The 18456-nt window shown below is 37.4% G+C and overlaps 9 protein-coding genes across 9 annotated transcripts; 3 read left to right on the top strand and 6 right to left on the bottom strand. All coding sequences in view use genetic code 12, as the record gives it.

Annotated features, from left to right (window-relative positions):
- Window positions 1–577: 577 nt before the first annotated feature.
- Window positions 578–3769, top strand: PVL30_002069 (uncharacterized protein; the record flags this gene model as incomplete). The annotated part of the gene is made up of 1 exon (XM_001527217.2): window positions 578–3769. The coding sequence occupies one exon, from the start codon at window positions 578–580 to the stop codon at window positions 3767–3769; it is 3192 nt and encodes a 1063-aa protein (XP_001527267.2).
- Window positions 3770–4005: 236 nt separating this feature from the next.
- Window positions 4006–5655, bottom strand: PVL30_002070 (uncharacterized protein; the record flags this gene model as incomplete). Its single annotated transcript, XM_001527218.2, has 1 exon — window positions 4006–5655. The coding sequence occupies one exon, from the start codon at window positions 5653–5655 to the stop codon at window positions 4006–4008; it is 1650 nt and encodes a 549-aa protein (XP_001527268.2).
- A 470-nt stretch (window positions 5656–6125) lies between these two features.
- MTQ2 (S-adenosylmethionine-dependent methyltransferase) lies at window positions 6126–6788 on the bottom strand (the record flags this gene model as incomplete). Its single annotated transcript, XM_001527219.2, has 1 exon — window positions 6126–6788. The coding sequence occupies one exon, from the start codon at window positions 6786–6788 to the stop codon at window positions 6126–6128; it is 663 nt and encodes a 220-aa protein (XP_001527269.2).
- A 725-nt stretch (window positions 6789–7513) lies between these two features.
- On the bottom strand, window positions 7514–9814 carry CLF1 (NineTeen Complex (NTC) component; the record flags this gene model as incomplete). Its single annotated transcript, XM_001527221.2, has 1 exon — window positions 7514–9814. The coding sequence occupies one exon, from the start codon at window positions 9812–9814 to the stop codon at window positions 7514–7516; it is 2301 nt and encodes a 766-aa protein (XP_001527271.2).
- Window positions 9815–10518: 704 nt separating this feature from the next.
- On the bottom strand, window positions 10519–10806 carry PVL30_002073 (uncharacterized protein; the record flags this gene model as incomplete). Its single annotated transcript, XM_061119273.1, has 1 exon — window positions 10519–10806. One exon carries the CDS (start codon window positions 10804–10806, stop codon window positions 10519–10521), a length of 288 nt encoding a protein of 95 aa, XP_060975256.1.
- Window positions 10807–11395: 589 nt separating this feature from the next.
- PVL30_002074 (uncharacterized protein) lies at window positions 11396–11725 on the top strand (the record flags this gene model as incomplete). Its single annotated transcript, XM_061119274.1, has 1 exon — window positions 11396–11725. One exon carries the CDS (start codon window positions 11396–11398, stop codon window positions 11723–11725), a length of 330 nt encoding a protein of 109 aa, XP_060975257.1.
- Window positions 11726–13805: 2080 nt separating this feature from the next.
- Window positions 13806–15254, top strand: PVL30_002075 (uncharacterized protein; the record flags this gene model as incomplete). The annotated part of the gene is made up of 1 exon (XM_001527222.2): window positions 13806–15254. One exon carries the CDS (start codon window positions 13806–13808, stop codon window positions 15252–15254), a length of 1449 nt encoding a protein of 482 aa, XP_001527272.1.
- Window positions 15255–15499: 245 nt separating this feature from the next.
- On the bottom strand, window positions 15500–16135 carry DTD1 (D-tyrosyl-tRNA(Tyr) deacylase; the record flags this gene model as incomplete). Its single annotated transcript, XM_001527223.2, has 2 exons — window positions 15500–15926; window positions 16071–16135. The coding sequence occupies 2 exons, from the start codon at window positions 16133–16135 to the stop codon at window positions 15500–15502; spliced, it is 492 nt and encodes a 163-aa protein (XP_001527273.2).
- Window positions 16136–16657: 522 nt separating this feature from the next.
- Window positions 16658–18088, bottom strand: ECM14 (Putative metallocarboxypeptidase ecm14; the record flags this gene model as incomplete). The annotated part of the gene is made up of 1 exon (XM_001527224.2): window positions 16658–18088. The coding sequence occupies one exon, from the start codon at window positions 18086–18088 to the stop codon at window positions 16658–16660; it is 1431 nt and encodes a 476-aa protein (XP_001527274.2).
- Window positions 18089–18456: the final 368 nt, after the last annotated feature.

Raw genomic sequence — 18456 nt, forward strand, 5'->3', positions numbered from 1 at the left:
GTCGGGGTGTGAGGGTGTGTATGTAAGATGCTGTGCTATAATTTATTTCACAAACAATCGTATTTATTTTAACTTTTAATTATATATGTATGTAAGACATCGTATTCATTTCAATAATATAGAATTTGATTTATAACTGCTATTGGTCTGCTCTCAATGTTGTTTTTTTATTTATATTTTTTATTTTTTGCAGCTTTCGTTACAATATTTTATACCTCGTACTTGCAGTTCAAAACAATCATTCGTAGTTGCTCTTTGCGCGACAAGAAATTTTCAAATCTCTCGCACATCAAATTATTAGACTGGCAGTAGCAGCAGTGTTAAAATCGGCAGCAGCAGCAGCAACAAGAACAACATCAACAACAACAACGATAGGATTCGAGGAAGAAACTGTAGAAGCAGTCATAATAACAGCAATTTTAAGCGCTGCAACTACAATTATAACGCCAGTGAGCCTTTTCTATTTATTTACTTGTCTTTTTGTCTTTTCGTTAACACAGTGCAAGCACCAAAAAGTCGCTAACTTCAATAGAAGTCGACATCCTTCACCCTCCACTTTCAATACCACAACTTAAGAATGTTCACATTCTCCCTACTATCACCTGGAGAGAATGACCGCTCGTTCAAGGCCTCGCTTCTCACATTTGACAATGAGCATCGTATTTTGGCCGATCCATCTTGGTCTGGCTCTGATGCACTGGTTGTCAAGTTTATGGAACAATATCTTCCCTCGATCGATGCAATCATCATTTCACATTCCACCACTGAGTTTATTAGTGGGTACATTTTACTTTGTATCTATTTCCCAAAGATTATGCTGACGATTCCCGTGTACTCCACATTACCTGTAAATCAACTTGGTCGGATTTCCACGGTGGAGTATTACCGATCACAGGGTGTTTTGGGCCCGGTGTTGTCGTCGCTAATTGAACTTGATGAGATTGATAATTGGTTTGACAAGTTTAAAACAGTGAAATACCTTCAGAATATTACATTATGTGATGGGAAATTGACAATGACACCTTATAATTCTGGTCATTCTCTTGGTGGAACTTTTTGGCTCATCGTCAAGAGAATAGACCGTGTTATTTATGCTCCTTCATGGAATCATTCGAGAGATAGTCTTTTGAACAATGCCGGTTTTATCAACACGCAAACTGGAATGCCTCATGTTGGGCTATTACGGCCAACGGCATTTGTCACGGGTGCAGATTTAGGGTCCAATTTGTCACATAAAAAGAGATGTGAAAAGTTTTTGCAATTAGTTGATGCGACTTTAAACAATGGTGGTGCTGCGATCATCCCAACAAGCATTTCTGGCCGATTTCTTGAATTATTCCATCTCGTCGATCAGCATCTTAAAGGTGCTCCCATTCCTGTGTATTTCTTTTCATACTCAGGAACCAAAATATTAAGTTATGCATCGGGGTTGATGGATTGGATGTCATCTTCGTTCAACAAGGCTTGGAATATTGAAAACTTACGAGATGACCAACTACCATTCAATCCAAGTAAAGTCGATTTGCTTCTTGACCCCTCAGAGTTGATGCAGATGAGGGGGCCTAAAATTATCTTCTGTTCAGGAATAGATTTAACTAATGGTGATTTATCATCCAAAGTATTTCTGTATTTGTGTAACGATGAAAAGACAACTGTAATTTTGACTGAAAAGCCTTCGTTGTTGCTGGCTCTGCAAAAAGACTCGGGCAACTCCATGGCTAGTATAAGTAAAGAATTGTACAATAACTGGGTCAAGTTGGCTAAAAGCAGAACGGGTAAGGCGACTGATGGAGTAGCAGTACCATTAGAAACAGTTCTCAAATTAGACCAATGGATGGTTGAAGAAGAAGTTACAGGTGAAGATTTAATAAATTTTAGGAATGAGATCACTGCAAAGAGGAAAGAGAAATTGATTGCAAAAGTTCGAGATCAAAAGATCCAGAATTTGTTAAATACCGATAATATTGAAGGAGAGGATTCATCGGATGACGATGATGATGATGATGATGATAATAATAATAATAATAATAACAATAACAATAACAGTTACGAGGGTGTGACTGGCTTGAAAAGAGATGAAAGAAAAGCAGGTGAAATTTTTGATCAGCAGGTGAAGAAAGGGCAGAAATCTGTTATCAGCAACAATGATAAAGCTTATAATATTAATAACAATAATATTAATAACAATAATAACTTGAAGAATCCCAGGAATAACCACGATCTCACAAACACGAGTTCAGTTGCTGTGACAGCGCCCACTGTGGAGGAAGTTGACGAGTTGATACAGCATGAGGCGTTTATCATGGACTATATCAAACAAAGTATGGCGAAACATTTACCTATTGATATTAAAGTCACACACAAATTGAAACCGCGACAAGCCATGTTTCCTTATTTCCAGTCATCTATAGCTGCTCGAACAAACTTTGATGATTATGGACAAATAATTGACCACAAAGATTTTGTAAAGAAAGATGAGATATCGCATAGTAAAATTATTATGGAGGGAAAGAGAAAATTTGACGAAAGAAAACAAAGAGGAGGACGGAATCAGAAATATAACACGCGTGTTGATAACGATGAAAAGAGAGACAAAAAGAACGCAAAGAGTAATAAGTTGACGCCTCAGGAACAAGTTAATCAACAACTATTACACAAATACTTGGATACATTGTCAAAACCACTTAAGCGAGTGCTGCTAGAGATGCAACCTTCAGCTAAAACGCAGATTCAAATACGCTGTGGCCTTGCGTTTGTAGACTTATCTGGATCAGTCGATATGCGCTCCTTGGGTATTATTGTACAAGCTCTCAAGCCATACAATCTCATTCTTTTACCGGACCTTAGAACTTCTGATGAAAATGGGGAGTCTGGTTTAAGTCAAGTTGAGCATTTTTTTCAGCAACAACAAACAGAGCAAGCTATGGAACATTCCAAAAGGCAATTGTTCAACTCGTCACGATACTTGTCTCTTGCATCTATTAGGGATGGTCTTGCCACTGCTTATTCGCGTGGTGCTGGTGGTGCCGGTGGTGTTGGTGGTGCTGGTAACAGTAATAAAATGAATGTTCTAGTACCGCTCCCAGATAAACCAATCAAAATTGGAAATGATTCTGAAAGCGATTCGATCGGTTTAAGCAATTTCGAAGTAAATTTGGATGATGAGCTTGTTTCAACTTTGAAATGGAAGAAAGTTGGTGATAATTACAAGGTTGCTAAGATATACGGTGAATTGGAGATTAATAATCAAAGTCCATTTATGGAATCGCAAAATTCTGCAACTGGTCTAACTGTAACGGAATCTACAGATGATATGGCTGATGTACCACCTACAAAGAAACAAAAAAAGCTGTTTGCTGATTATGTGAATTCATCAACACAATTTTCGTTAAAACCAGTTGATCCAAACTCTACTTTGCGCAATTCGCAAAACTCGATAATTAATCGTATTCAAGATCCAAAACTTCGAGCAATGATCAGTAATGCCTCACCAAAATTGGCAATTGGTAATGTTCGTTTACCTGACTTGAAAAACAAATTGCTCGCTTTAACAGTAAACAATCAGCCATTGAAGGTTGAGTTTAAGAGTGAAGGAACGCTAGTTGTGAATGGCCAAATAGCTATAAGAAAGATTTCTTATTCAGGAGTAGGTATGGGTGATGCAGGAGATGGAGATGAAAGCGGTGGAGACATTGTTATTGATGGGAATATCGGCCCCTTGTATTATCGGATCAAAGAGGTAATTAGAGAAATGTTGGCCTATGTATAGAGTTGCATTTAAAATTTTATATATAGTAAAGATTTCGAGTCGTCTTGTAATTTTAATATTTAAAGTAACTTTCTTTTTTCGTTTTTTTTTTTGAAGGGAGGCGGAAGGAGCGAGTAGGGGTTGGGGAAAATGACAATATGTAACACAATTCAAACTACATGTCAAGTTGACTAATTTTGCTTTCTAGATTGGTTTGAGAATGGAAAACATACATTTGTTGTCTCCTAATCAACTTGTTACTTTTTATGTTGTTGTGGTGGCTGTGGTGGTGGTGGTTGTGGTGGCTTTGTAGATGGTGGTGGTGGGGCTACTTTGGGCGGGGCAGGTGGTGGTTTCGGTTTGTTGCTCGATTGCAGTTCGACAGAAGTGGGAGGAGGAGGAGGAAGAGGAGGACGTGAAGGTGGTAGGTGCGATAGTTTTGGTACCAGTGGTACCGATGGTGGAGGAGCCGGTGGCCTTAGTCCAGTACCGGGTACGGCCAGTGTTGGTGGTGGTGGAGATGAATGTGGATGAGAATGAGGATATGATCGCAGAGCTACCGAAGGAACTGTCTTTTGCAATGATGGTGGTGCTGGTTTTGACGGTGGCACTGGTGGTGGCGGAGTTGCATGTGATGCATGTGATGACATTTGTCTTGAATCATGACTCTGACCTTGTACCATTGGTAGTGGCGGTAAGTGGTGACTCGATGATGCAGAATTTTGAGCTTGGACATGTGTTTGTGTTTGTGTTTGTGGTTGTGGTTGTGTTTTCCATGGTGGTGGTGGCTGGTCTGTTCTTTGTCTTTTCCATGCTGGTTCCGATGTAGGTGCACCAAATCTTGATTCTGGTGTGTAGCTATCAATCCCTCTCGGAGCCATGGAGTTTTGGTAGTTTTGTGTGTGAGCTTGTCCTTGCATTGGAGATTGATTACAATCTCTTGCATAATGACCGATTTTTCCACACCTTTTACACACGACTCTGGTGATATCAAATGCTCGTTGTTGCCTCCTTTGGTATGCTTCGGGATCAAATGGCTTTGTTTCCCTTAAAGTACCATTCAATACAGCCAATTCCTTTAATTGTTCTCTTTTCAATTCATTTTGACCCTCGGGGGATGTTATCAACTTTTCAATAACTTCATTTGCCAATTGTACTGCTTTGGCTATTTTATGTTGCGCATCAGCTGTAATCAACACATGTAAATCGTCTTCTACCGAGTCTGCTCCACTAGAGGATTTGTCTTCAATTGTAGCCTGTGTAGATTTACCTTCCTTTACTGAACCTTTACCACGAATTTGTAGACGAGCTCCGGATTCCTCTTGTAATCTGTTTAAAGTTCTTCCTCTTGGACCAATTAAGAAACCCACAAAGTTGATCTCAGGGTAGTCTTTAACTGGGATGTATAGTTTCTCATATGTCTTTGTAGGTTTCCTATAGTCGGATGGTGCAGTAAAACTCTTGATATTACCTGCTGCAGCCTCCACTAACTCGTGTCTCTCCTTCTCCATCGCATCGCGAATACGTTGTTCGCGTGTGTTGACTCTATTACCCTGGTTGTCATATTTCGGTGGTGGAGATGGTTCTCTAGCGTAGGCCAACGTATTGGTATCCGCCACATGCGTTGATGGTAATAAATCGACAATCGGCTTTCTTTGTTGACGTGACACACGCAAATAATGCGATATCTCTTCTATTCGAAAAAGCTGCTGGTACGCATCAAGTTGCTCCAGTGTGAGATGACCGGTAATGATTGTATCTAATGTGAATTGGCCAAAAGTTTTGTACCGAGTCGCTTTTCCTGACCATTTCGTTTGCATGGTTGAGGGTGATGATGATGGTGTCGTTGCTGTTCCTCTAGCAGACAGGGTTATACCCTCCCTCGATATCGTTCTTCCTCTATCCATAAGGTTACTTCAAATTTTGGTATACTTGACAACTGTATCTTTCGATTCGATTTGGACTCTCTTATTTGGTTCTTTATTAATATTATTACTAGTTGTTTTTTTTTTTTTTTTGCTATAAAAATGAAGGAGAACAATAAAATACAAGTGGCTTCTCAAAAGTTTGATTATAGATTCTACAAATATTTTTTTCAATTTTAGGTGGGGAAAATGTGAGATGCAAGAAAGAAACAAAAGTGGAAAAGTAAAAGTTAAATAAAGAAAAAAAAAAATAACGATGCCAGTAACAACAACAGCGATTTATCACAGAAGAGAATGATATATACATCCACGAGTTACTCTTTATCTTGCTAAAATGAAATCGCTAGTGACAAACGAGTGTATTGTCATCAACTAAATCTTTGTCTTCAGTGTCAAAGTGTTTTTTATTTATGTTCTTATTTTTATTTTTATAATGAGTAAATACATGCTTGCTAAGCTTTAGTGAAGCGCAAGATACTTAGCACTTCCCAGCCTGCTTTTTTATTAATAATAACGTCTACAGACCATCCTCTATTCCTCATAATCTCTGCAACTTCGTCGGGTCTGTTTCTGGCACAAAATAAAATGTATGCAATTCCATCAGACGCTAGGATTTCTTGTAACAGATTCAAGACTTTCCATGTAGTTACCATTCCATCTTTTCCGCCTAGCAACGCTAAGTCCAACCACAGTTCACCTTCCTCGTCGTTTGCTGGTGGTATTGGCATTTCCTCGGCTGGTACATAAGGAGGATTAAACACTAACACGTCCACAATGTTTGTGCGTAAGGAAGATGCAAGATCCATTCTTAGAATATCTACAAAATTCGCTCGTTCAGAACAATTCTGCCTTATTGTATTGCGTGCAGTTATACATGCACTGGGATTGATATCCGATGCCAAGTATAACGCTTGCGGAAGGATATGCTGAAGCATGAATGTAGTCACGATGCCCGATCCTGTACCAATCTCGAGCACCAATGGAACACGATTACCATATTTCGACAGAAGGTACGTCTGCTGATCCTCAAAGCAATCTAAAAGATAGAATGAGTCTTCTGATGGCTCATAAACTTTGTCATAATCGATACCATCGAAGATTGGTGTAGAGAGCATCGTAATATATATAAGGAACTTGAAATAATTATCCTGAACCAAATAAATAAAGATAGAAATAAGAACCAGAAACTTACTCTCTCTCTTCTCTCTTTTCTCTCTTCTCTCTCTCTCTCTCTCTCTTTCTAGAAAGAAATTTGCGCTTTGTTGTTGTTCTTTTTTTCTTTCTTTAGAGAGAGAGAGAGAGAGAAAATTACGCGGTGTGTAGTTTGCGAAGTGGACCGGGAAGGAAGGGAGGTGGGGACAGGAGCATACAGAAGTAGAAGATCAAAGTTTCTTTTGCTTTCATTTACTCTTTTTTTTTTATCCATCGATATTATTACCGACATTAGCACAGCAACAATAACTTGCACGATTTAAAACCACATGGACACATAATGCAGGTAAAGGTGAAAACATTGACTGGAAGAGATATCTTGGTAGATATCGAGCCACAAGATAAAATCATCAGAATCAAAGAGATGATGGAGGAAAAAGAAGGTATATCGCCAGCTCAACAGCGTTTGATTTTCAACGGCTCACAATTGGATGATGAGAAAACTGTTCAGGAATCTGGTATTCAGGCGGGTGCATCTTTACATTTAGTGTTGACTTTAAGAGGAGGTAATTAGCAAACGAATTCGTGAGAATGAGCATCAAATTAAACATACATTAGTGTCTATTTTATAAATTCAGTAGCACATTACAATAAGATAAATCTTTACATTTTAACTAAAAGAGGGGTTTTATGATGATTGCGCTGCCCATTTCTTTGCATTCTCCAAAAACTTATTGATCGATGCTGGAGGTGCCGAGGAAGAAGATATTGATGTTGATGTTGTTGCTGATGTTGTTGCTGATGTTGCTGTTGGGGCTGCTGATGGTGACGAAGGTGCAAGCCCTGTTTTGTTTGTATTATCAGGAAAAACATATTCATAGTATTCTTCTTCAATACCATTTACATTTTTCCTCTTTTTGATTCTTTTGGGCAATTTTTGAACAACTTCCGCTATGCTCTCTTCATCTCCGTTCACTTCTTCGTATTCTCGCCATGACTCTAGAATGGCCCTTCTACTTTCCATGCTGCTGCCAGTAGTATCATGATTACTGTTGCTATTGTTGTTGTTGTCGAAGCTAAAGTTTTTGAAAAAAGTTTCTGCTTCACGATACACTTCCCTGGTATTTTCAATTTGTGCAGGTCCAATGCTCAACTCAAGTTCATCTTCACCTTGCAACAACTCTTCTAGTTGAGTAGCTGTAGGTATAGTAGATTCCAACAACGCTAATTTGACCCAATTGGTTACTGTCGGATTCTCAGTAACCATGGACCTATGAATATCCCGCACTTTGTCAAATTTCAAATTATCTGTATAATATGTAACAGCAAGCTGAGTTATCTCGCTCCTGTTCAAAGATTCTAGGGTACTTTCGTCTTTGCATAGATTCATAGCAGTATCAAGCAATGCTTCGCATCGAGCATCTTCCTCGAGCGAAAGTTCAAAATGCAAGTACTCTTTAAAAACTGATGTGCAATCAGCACCAAACAAAAGAGCTAACTCAACCCATTTCTGGTATATAGAGCGGACTCTATCCCATTCGCAAAGGGTTTTTTCCAATTCTATATAATACCTCAACACATTTGTTTTAGGCCCACATTTATTCATGTGGCCCAAGGCTCTTCCTAGCACCTTCCGTGCTTTAACAAGTCCGTTTTCAGGATCACTTCTTAATTCGAATTTGGCAAATGCAATCCAAAGCTTTCCTGATGTAAATGTGTTCTTACTAGCGCTAGCAAGAAGCTTAACAGAGTCATTCCAAATACGACGTGCTTCGTCTATATCTCTGTTATCGAATTCCTCCCACAAAGCATACCTCATCCATATCATAATATATTTTCTCCATTTATCACTTTTGTATTCGTCATGTGGCTGATGTAGAGTTGCAATTTTCTGAAAAAGGTCTCGAACCTCTTCCGTTTTGTTTTCTTGAACAAGTATTGAAATGTATGACCACCATGAGTCGTAGTTTGTAGGATCATTGGTGACATCCGCCAAATACTTTACCTTTCTTTTCTCTAAAACACTTGCTTCGATTGATGTTTTATCTCCCGCGATGTTTTCATACTCATTAATGGCTATTAAAAGCTCATTTTGAATTTGGGTAGAATTTCTTAACCGGGCATCTTGCAATAAAAACTGGCGTATGCTTTTGGTTCGCTCCAATTCTTGGCATTTCAATTCCCATTTTAACCATAAAGCAGCCAACTTGGCAAATGCAATATTGTCAACCAGTTGTTTCGCAGACGGATGCATCAAACAATCCAGAATTGCTGCTTCAAAGACCGCTCGAATAATAGCAATATCATTAGCATTATTCTCCAACTCGTAATCGATCCATTTTTGCCATGTGGTAACATGGGGAAATGCGTGAACATATCGTTTAAATAGCAGCCTTGCATTTTCTACTTCCTCATAACGTGTTTCAAACCGAATATAGGCATCCCATGCATGCTCATCGGGACGCCAACGGAGCCATCTTTCAAATACACTACGCACACCCAGATAATTCTTTAACATCTCCTCTGTTTGAGCATACAAGTACCAAAGCTTACTAACATTAGGTAAAGTGGTAGTCGCTCGTTCTAGCAAGTTCCTAGCATGGTTTGCATTCTTGCCAATCAACTCCCATTGGATGTACTGAGTCCAAAAGGGAATGTATTCGACATTGACATCCAAAGCACGTTCCATAATAGAACGTGCACGAGCAAAATCATGATTGTGTTCTAGTTCCCATCGTGCATATCGTATCCACTGGCCAAAATTGAGTCTGTTTTTATTTAGTTGTTGTTCGTATTCCTTTCGCTTTGTCTGTTGATAAGCATGAAGTTCTTCGAGATCCTGGATCGTTTGCTTCGGTCGCACAAAGGATGAACTGTTGGATCTATTAAATGCATCATCGATTATTTGCTTGCTTGTTATCTGAGCATCTGGTTGTTCGCTCATATTAAATTTATCTGTTAAAGGCTTATTTAAAGATATTGCAACCATCTCAAACCTAACTTCAAAACACTGTGTTATTTCCAATTTTCTACGCACATTTCGTACAATTTTTGTAGTCTTATCAAGTATACAAAAAGCGCGATAGTTTTTTCTTTTCTGTTTTTTTTTTTCCTTTGTTAAACTTCAATTTTGTTAGAGAAGGATGATTGACAAAAGAAGTCGACACCAACCCAGAAAGATAGAATTTAAATTTGAATTAGAATTAGAATTGGAAATAGAGGTAGAAAGGAAAGACAATAAATAAGTTTTGTAAGCCAGTTTATTGGTAGAAAAAAAAAAGGAAAAGGAGTAGACTGTAAAAGAGGTAAGTGTGGGGAGAACAAGAAGGAAGATCTAATTGTTTTTTTTTTTGTCTTTCTTTTCCAAAATTCATGAGGATGGAAAATTAGAGATAACTTTTCAAAACAAAAGATAGTAGGTACCAAGTCTACCAAACTAGAATAGATGTTGTTGTTTTTTTTTTCTATTTTGTTTATTTTCCGGTTAAGAAGGAAATATTATTATGTATTGCATAACCCCAAAAAAAAAAAAACCAAAGAAAAAACCGCTAGTCTATATACTAAACCGATTTCTTTAATAATTGTTTGATTTACTCAGCTAGAATCTCTATTTGGCTTTTAATCAGATACCAAAAAACTTTTGAACCATTTGGAACTCTTTATATTCGATTTCAATTCTGGGGATTTGACCAATCAATCACTCTGTGTTACCAAGTTCAAATTCTCATAAATCTGGTTACTCTTCTTGTAAAGCTCCTTGGCGGTAACACCTTTGCCGGTCTCTTCGTTTTTGGCCAACTGTTCCATCATCACTCTTGCCTTTGCGCGTTCTTTTAATCCGTGTAGACACTCGTTGTAATCTTCAAAAGCTGGTAAACATTCCCTCACATTCTTGGTATTTGCAGATGTATGGCAGTTTGCCAACATTTGAAACTCGTAAAAGCATTTCCTTGTACCACCGAATCTGCTATATGGTTGCATTGTATATATATATAAATGTGTGTAAGCGTGTGTATATTGTGTGTGTAAGCGTGTGTGTATTGTGTGTGTAAGCGTGTGTGTATTGTGTTTCACCTTCAATATTTGTAAACTCTTCAAACTCTTCAAACTCTTCAAACTCCTTAAACTCTTTGGCTTGACATTTTGATTTTTTCTCATTGGATGTTTGTTGTGCGGCTCACGAATTCTTGAATGTTCAAAAAAAATTGAAAATTAAAAATTAAAAATTAAAAATTAAACAAGAATTTTTAAAAAAAGAAAAAAAAAAAGGAAACTAAGAAATGAAAATAGCACACACCTACTACTAGTCTTGTTACAGTTGATAATTTTATGAAAGAAGAATTCATACTAAGCTGGAAAGACGTGAACAAACCAATTGATCATAAATAATAAGGTTGTTTTTCTCTTTTGTTTGTTTGTTTGTTTGTTAACTATAAAAGGTTTTTTCCCATGAACTGAAGAAGGAGCTTTTATATCAGCTCTTGATTATCAGTTACCAATTCTGAGATCTACAGTTGGCTATTTGTTAGATTAGGAGAGTGCTATATTATCAGAGCAGACTTTATCAACGATGCAAATCAACAGCAACTGTAAAGACATGGGCAAATGCAAAGGTAAAAGTCTCATAAGGGAAAGAAGGGTACCGATTTCATTAGGAGCGTTATTGATTGTTTTGGCAATTCTTTTAATCAAAAAATACAATATTTTGTCATATAGTCAGAGTTTCACCTTTTTGGGAGCACGTAACTTTGGTTCTGAAAACAACATCAACAATAATAGAATTTTTAGCAACTTTGAGTTTGATCCAGCAGAGCGCTTCAACTATGAGAAAAATTTCAAGTATGCCGGCGCAATCGTGATAGTTTTAACTATTATGGCTAGTTTGGCCATAGCATTGTAATGGTTTTTGTTTGTTTTGTCTGTCTGTTTGTTTGTTTTGTTTATTTGCTTGTTTTTATTGATTATTTTCCAGCTTTAAGAATAAATGGGAGTGGGGGATATATATATAAAAAAAAAGAATGAATTAAAGTTGAAGATTTGAATAATATTCCATTTTCATTGGCTAAGGAAGCAGCTATACAGTGGAATGTGTTTCCAGATAGATACCATGAGTTATAGATTTTGCGTTTGACGATGCAAACAGTGTCAGTTTATTGCTAAGGCGTACAATCTTTATCAATTGAAATTGAGGATGTTGTTTATTAGAGTTACATTACAAGTTCATGTCTATGTGCAATCGTAATTACTATCATACAATACTAACTACCAAAAAAAGAAAAGAAAAAAAAAGAGAGAAATGGTGGAGAACAGTCTATAACAGCACTCGTTGGGATGGGACTCGTCAAGTAATCTTTAAAAATACAAAAATGCGGAGATAACAATTTTGGTTGTTGTGCCTTTGGTATAATTATTTCTATATGAGATGCTCTTACAGGAAATTATAAGATGATGTCACGTGAGTGTTTCTCTCATTTTTTGTCACTGAGAAGAGAGACACAGAGAAAGAAAGAGAGAAAGAGACAAAAGGGAAGGAGGGGAAAAAAAAAAGGAAACTGTGGCACACCATACATCGCATACGAGTTAGGGTTTAGATATAATGAAACAATTTTTCTCATTTCAGCAAGACTTACGGGATTGTCTAACATTACAGTTAGTAGACGAACTAACCCATAGTAGTTAACAACAATAGACGGTTTGGATCAAGGTTTTTCACTTCTCTTGCATTTGCATCTGAATTGTTTTTGTCTATTGAATAATTAAATAAATAAATAAATAAAAATATAGATGTTTGAATATATCTTTTGTTTTCTTTTCTTTTTTTGAACAACAGTCACAAGACACAGGGACTGAATTGAGAATGCAAAATAGCCTGTCCCTTTTCTTGTTCTTTTTTTTATTTTCCATCTTGTTTGTTTATTGTTTTATTCGGCACACGGATATGTGAATATGTTCTATATTACTATGCCGAGGTCCGTCTCATAACTCATATTCTATTTCCATCTTCAACTACTATTACTACTACTACTTCTGCTGCAACTGCTGTAGATTTTTCCTCCTGTATATGTATGTATGTATACACCCATATATATTTCTTTCTTTTTGACCATCTCTTTTGCTATTGTTGCTATTCACTCTATTCCATAAGGCGATAGAGCAGATAAGTTCCCCAAAAAAATAAAAAAACTGAACTGCTTCATGAGGCGATAGACAAAAGAGAGAAAAATAAAAAAAATAAAAATAAAATAAAAATAAAAATTTACACCTTCAACGGATATGTTGTTTTATTTTTATATATTTTTATATTGAAGGGAATAGCCGTTGGTGCCTTTATACATAAATTTTAATTTTTCATTTCAATTCGAATTCCTTTGTTTCCAATTGCCTTTACAAGAAGAGGACTATGGCTTTTTGACTATTGTTGCTATTTACTGTTGCTATCACGTAATATGGAGCCATAGTGAAACTCAATCCTATTGTTCTCCTTCCTCACCCATGTTTTCTCCACCGCTACTACTGCCACTACTACTACTGCCACTATTACCAAATTAATTATTACTTGCGATTACGAATCTACATATATATATTTTCAATAAAGAAAGGGAGTGTAGAGGCGAATTAAAGCCAAGAATGTTCATCACTATACATGTTCCCTTTTCTTTCTTTTTTTCTTTTTTGATGAAATTTTGATCATAAATAAGAGATGGGCAGGTCCTGATTTTTCAAAAAGACGATAAGCTGCAATTAATTTAGAAAGAGTACCCAGGGCTTCAGTCATATAAGTATAGAAGTATATCTATACATATATATATATATAAAGCTTTATATCTATATCCTTTTAAAAAAAAAACCAAGCTCTTTTACCCTGAGATCAGCATAGATTGTGAAATTGTTGTCAAAGAAGCAATAGCACCAATAGCAGAACCCCCAGCATCATCACCACCACCACCACCGTTAGGTCACTTCACTTCATATCTTCTACCATGTCCGATTCGTTTGTTAAGGAGGACAAGTTGGAGTTGCACGAAAACTCAGATGTCTCTTCGCTTGACCCCGACTTATTCTTGGAGAAAGAGGTGGAGAATGAAAACTCGCACGATATCAACTACCGTGATTGCTCGTGGCAGAAAACAGCAGGACTTTTGTTTAGTGAATACATCTGTCTTGCCATTATGTCTTTTCCCTGGTCATACTCGGTATTGGGCTTAGGTTTGGGGTTGATTGTTACCGTGATTGTTTCCCTCTTGTGTCTCTATACGGGTTTGGTCATTTGCGACTATTGTGCAGCTTACCCACATTTGACCAATGTATGTGATATTGGCCAACACTTGATGTTTGGCTCGAAATGGGTGTGGTATGCCACCGCGGTTGCCTTTTTGTTGAACAATACTTTGATCCAGGCGTTGCATGTCCTCGTGGGTGCAAAATACTGGAACACAATCAGCGACAATACCACAATCTGCTCCGTTGTGTTTGGTGTAGTGACCGCCATCATTTGTTTCTTGCTTTCCTTGCCAAGAACTTTTAGTCACATGTCCGGCGTTGGCTACTTTTCAGCCGTCACAATGTTCATTGCCGTGCTTTTGGCCATGATATTTGCCGGAATCCAAAGCCATCCATTTGGCTACGACCCATCCACCCCCGTTGTATGGCACGGATGGCCACAAAAGGGTGAGAAATACGTCAACATTATGTCTGCAGTTTTGAACATTGTTTACACATTTGTCGGTCAAATCACCTACCCATCCTTCATCTCCCAAATGAAACGCCCAAGAGAGTTCCGTAAGGCATTGATTGTGGTTACCATTTGCGAGTTGATCACATTTGCCTTGGCAGGATCCATAGTCTATGTCTACGTTGGAAATGCCTACATCACAGCACCAGCATTTGGCTCATTAACTGGCAATTTCAAGAAAATCGCCTTTAGCTTTGCCTTGCCTACTATTTTGTTTCTTGGATCGTTGTATAGCAATGTCTCATCACAATTCTTGTTTCAACAATTCTTTAAGAAAGATAGCATACACAGAAACAGCCATACACTTACCGGTTGGGGTGTTTGGGTCGGCCTCAATGCCATCTTGTGGGTTATTGCATTCGTCATTGCCGAAGTCATTCCATTCTTTAGTGATTTGCTCAGTTTGATGAGTTCGCTTTTCGACTGTTTCTTTGGATTCATCTTTTGGGCATTGGCATACTTCAAGTTGAGAAAATTGTACTACTTTAAGCAAGAAGGCATCTCCTTGAACCTCTTTTCGTTGTTTAAGAGATCAAACATATGGCAAAAGGCTGAGTATGTGTTGAATGTCGTGATATTTGCTCTTGGATTCTACATCTTGGGACCTGGTTTGTATGCAACTATCCAGAGTATCATTTGGTCATATGAAGCAAGTCTATATGGCTCGCCGTTTAGTTGTGTCAGTAATGCCTTGTAGGGTAATAGTTTAGAATTTTGAATACTTTAAAACAATTTTTTTTTATCGAAACCAGTTTGTCTTTTTTTCTTTTTGATTTTTTCGTGATTCTTTTCAATTTTCCTCTTTCAACTCGTTTCAACTCGTTATTTAACTTACTCTATATCTTTGGTCTCTTCTTTTCTTTTTTCAATTATAGGTTGGTTCATTTTATGTCTTTATTTCTCTATTTCTCTAATTGTTTATTCATTTGCTCATCTATCTAATCATAAAATGTTGTCCAGTGTGTCCCATACTAAAGTGACTGGTCCGTCATTGACCAATGCCACGTCCATCATTGCGCCAAACTCGCCATCCTTAACGTTATCCTGTCCCAACCCCTTTCTCAACTCCTCCAATAAGGTATCGTAAAGATTCTTGGCCTCTGCACCTTTTGCAGCCTTGTGGAAGTCCGGCTTGGTTCCCTTTTTCAACGTACCATAAAGTGTAAATTGCGACACAGACAAGATCTCACCCTCAATATCGACAATGGATTTGGCCCATGGTTTGCCATACCACTTTGTAGTGGTTCCTGCTGGTAGAGTCATATCCTCAAATACGCGGAGGGCCAATAACTTCTTGCTTAGTTTCAACACATCATCCTTTGTATCCGAAGAAGTGATTCCAACCAAGATCATTAAACCTTTTCCAATTCTATATTAGAAGATGTTAGTACAAGAATGGTATAGTACGATATGCAATAGTATTATTCTTGAAAAAAAAAAAAGATCGGAAAAGGAATACTAAAGAATAGAAAATGTAAGTAATATATTAAAAAAATATAAAAATCACACATACGACGAGATCACCTTTTCATCAACTGTGACAGAGGCACTCTTGACTTTCTGTATAACTACTCTCATGGTTTGTCGACTACTTCTTGGTGGAAAAATAAATTTGCGTAGAAATATCTATGTACCAATGTATACTAATTTTCAATTCTACAAACATCTTAAATCTGTGTGGAGGTGTAAAATTGAGTTTGAATCCAATTTGTTTTTTTTTCCGCTTTTCTTTTGTTGTCGTTGTTAACGCTCAGGTTAAGCGGCTAAGTATGGGATCCATTCAATCTTATCTTTTCTTTTTCTCTCTCTCTCAATCTTTCCATTCGTTTGCTTTCCTTTTAGTCAACTTCTGGAAACAAACTCTGTCTGTTTATTTTCTTTTCCTACTTCAACACCATTTTTTTTTGGTTGTTGTTTATTGTTGATTTTGACCTTCTTTCTACCACGTACATCATGTCAAGATCTAGAGATGAGAGATGAAAAACAAAAAAGTTACAAAAAACAAAAACAAAAACAAGATTTATGACAAAAACAAATCAGATAATACTTTGAAGAGATTGTATACTTGTTTTTTAATAGCGTTTGATACTTCTTGCTCCTTTAACGATCATCGCTAAGGATAAACTTACAAAAGTATTTGATTGCCGCGTAGATCTCGTCTCCCACTGGCTCGATGTACTTTGAGGGAAGCAAAAATCCATGTCCGCCTGTATCTCTCAATTTCAATTGGTAAGCCCAATATGCTCTGTTGTGATACATAAAGTCCAAGCTTGTTCCTGACCCCAAGTCTGGCAAATAGTCGGCATCTTTATCTATACATGCAGGAAGAACTTGGTATGTATGTCCCAGCTGTAAACGAATGCTTCGTGCAATACCATATGCCAACTCAAGCAAATTCTCTTCATCTCTAGGTTGCTGATTACACAGATAGGCATAAGGGTAAAGGATTTCCTGAGAGTATGAATGCAAATCAATATAGCCAGCTATCTTGTGTTCTGCATTCGTTTCATTCAAGTATTGATCCCAAATACGCGACTCAAAAGCTTCAAATGGAACTTCTCCGCTGTACTCCTCACCACATGCCCAGTCGGAAGACTTGGTCCAATGGTAATCGTACGAGTGGTCAATATCAATGCCAAAACAGTGTGGGACGGGAGTTTGTTGACGGTTTTTGCGCCAGAGCCTATCCGTGGTCCAGGTATATTCGTATCCATCTGGGTTTATCACCGGAATGAATAAAAAGTTCAAGTTTGTGAGGGCTTTTGAAGTAGGGTTTGTTTCGTATAGCTGGATCAATTGATACATAACGTATAATGTAGTTGACACGGATATCCATTCTCTAGCGTGGACTCCTCCTGTTATAACAATTGTTTTCTTTTCGTCATGCTTTAAATCATCATTGGGTGTAGCGAAATGAACTACTTTGATCTTTTTGTGTTCAAAAGTCTCGCCAATCTCTTCCAAGCTAATAACATCGGGGTATGTTGATTGCAAAAGATCAAGCCACGAGTCGATAGCTTTCAAGTCCCTATACTCCTTGAAAAACAACTCTGAGTAACTGTGAATGTCTCCTCCCATTTCCTCTTTAGCCTTCAACGATTGATTATAAAAAGACTCGTGTGCGGGGTAGGTTTCAAATACTGCTTGGGACAAGTCTTCTATAAGTACTTGAAACTCCATCGATGGAAATCTTTCAATCATTTTTTTCATATTCTCTGCGTCAATTTGTATATCAATAGTTTGCTGGGTATTGCTGCGGCCCCATTTGGTGAAATTAAACTCCTTTTGAGCCGAGGGTCTCAAGAGTGTTTTTTTCAAATCATCATTTCCGCCATACTTGATTGTTATCACATACTTGTTCTGGTACTGGGATAGATTTATAGGATGAACTGAAGGATCCAACTCCGAGTAGTGAATTGATGATTGTTCAATGTTTGTGTCCGTTTTTCCGAAAAAATCGGGCAACTGAAATGGAAGTTGAAAAGCAACTGCTTGCAGTACCAATAGCAGTAGTATAAATGCAGCCCTCATCAAAATTAATTTTTTTTTCCTTTTCTTTTTTTTTTGATTCTAATGAATAAAGTAAAGTATACTGCCTATATTTGTATATGGGGATAAAGAAAGAAGGAAAAAAAGAATAAGAAGAAAACTCTGCTGTTTTAATTCTGGGATGGTGGGTTTTCAGAAAAGTAAATGGAAAACCAAAACTAGAGTGTGTATTGCAAAAGAGAAATGGTGGAGGAGATTAAAGCAGAAAGAAAGAAAGAAAGAGAGAGGGGGGGCTTTGCTCTCTTAAATTTGCGAGACTCTCGTGTAAGGAGGAGAAGAAGAAGAGAAAAATTTGGTGATGTTGTATTTCTCAACATAAACTTTCTTGTCCATGTGTGTATGCTTTCTTT

The sequence above is a fragment of the Lodderomyces elongisporus genome, chromosome 2, assembly GCF_030384665.1.
Source record: "Lodderomyces elongisporus chromosome 2, complete sequence".
In the NCBI taxonomy this organism is placed as follows: Eukaryota; Fungi; Ascomycota; class Pichiomycetes; order Serinales; family Debaryomycetaceae; genus Lodderomyces; species Lodderomyces elongisporus.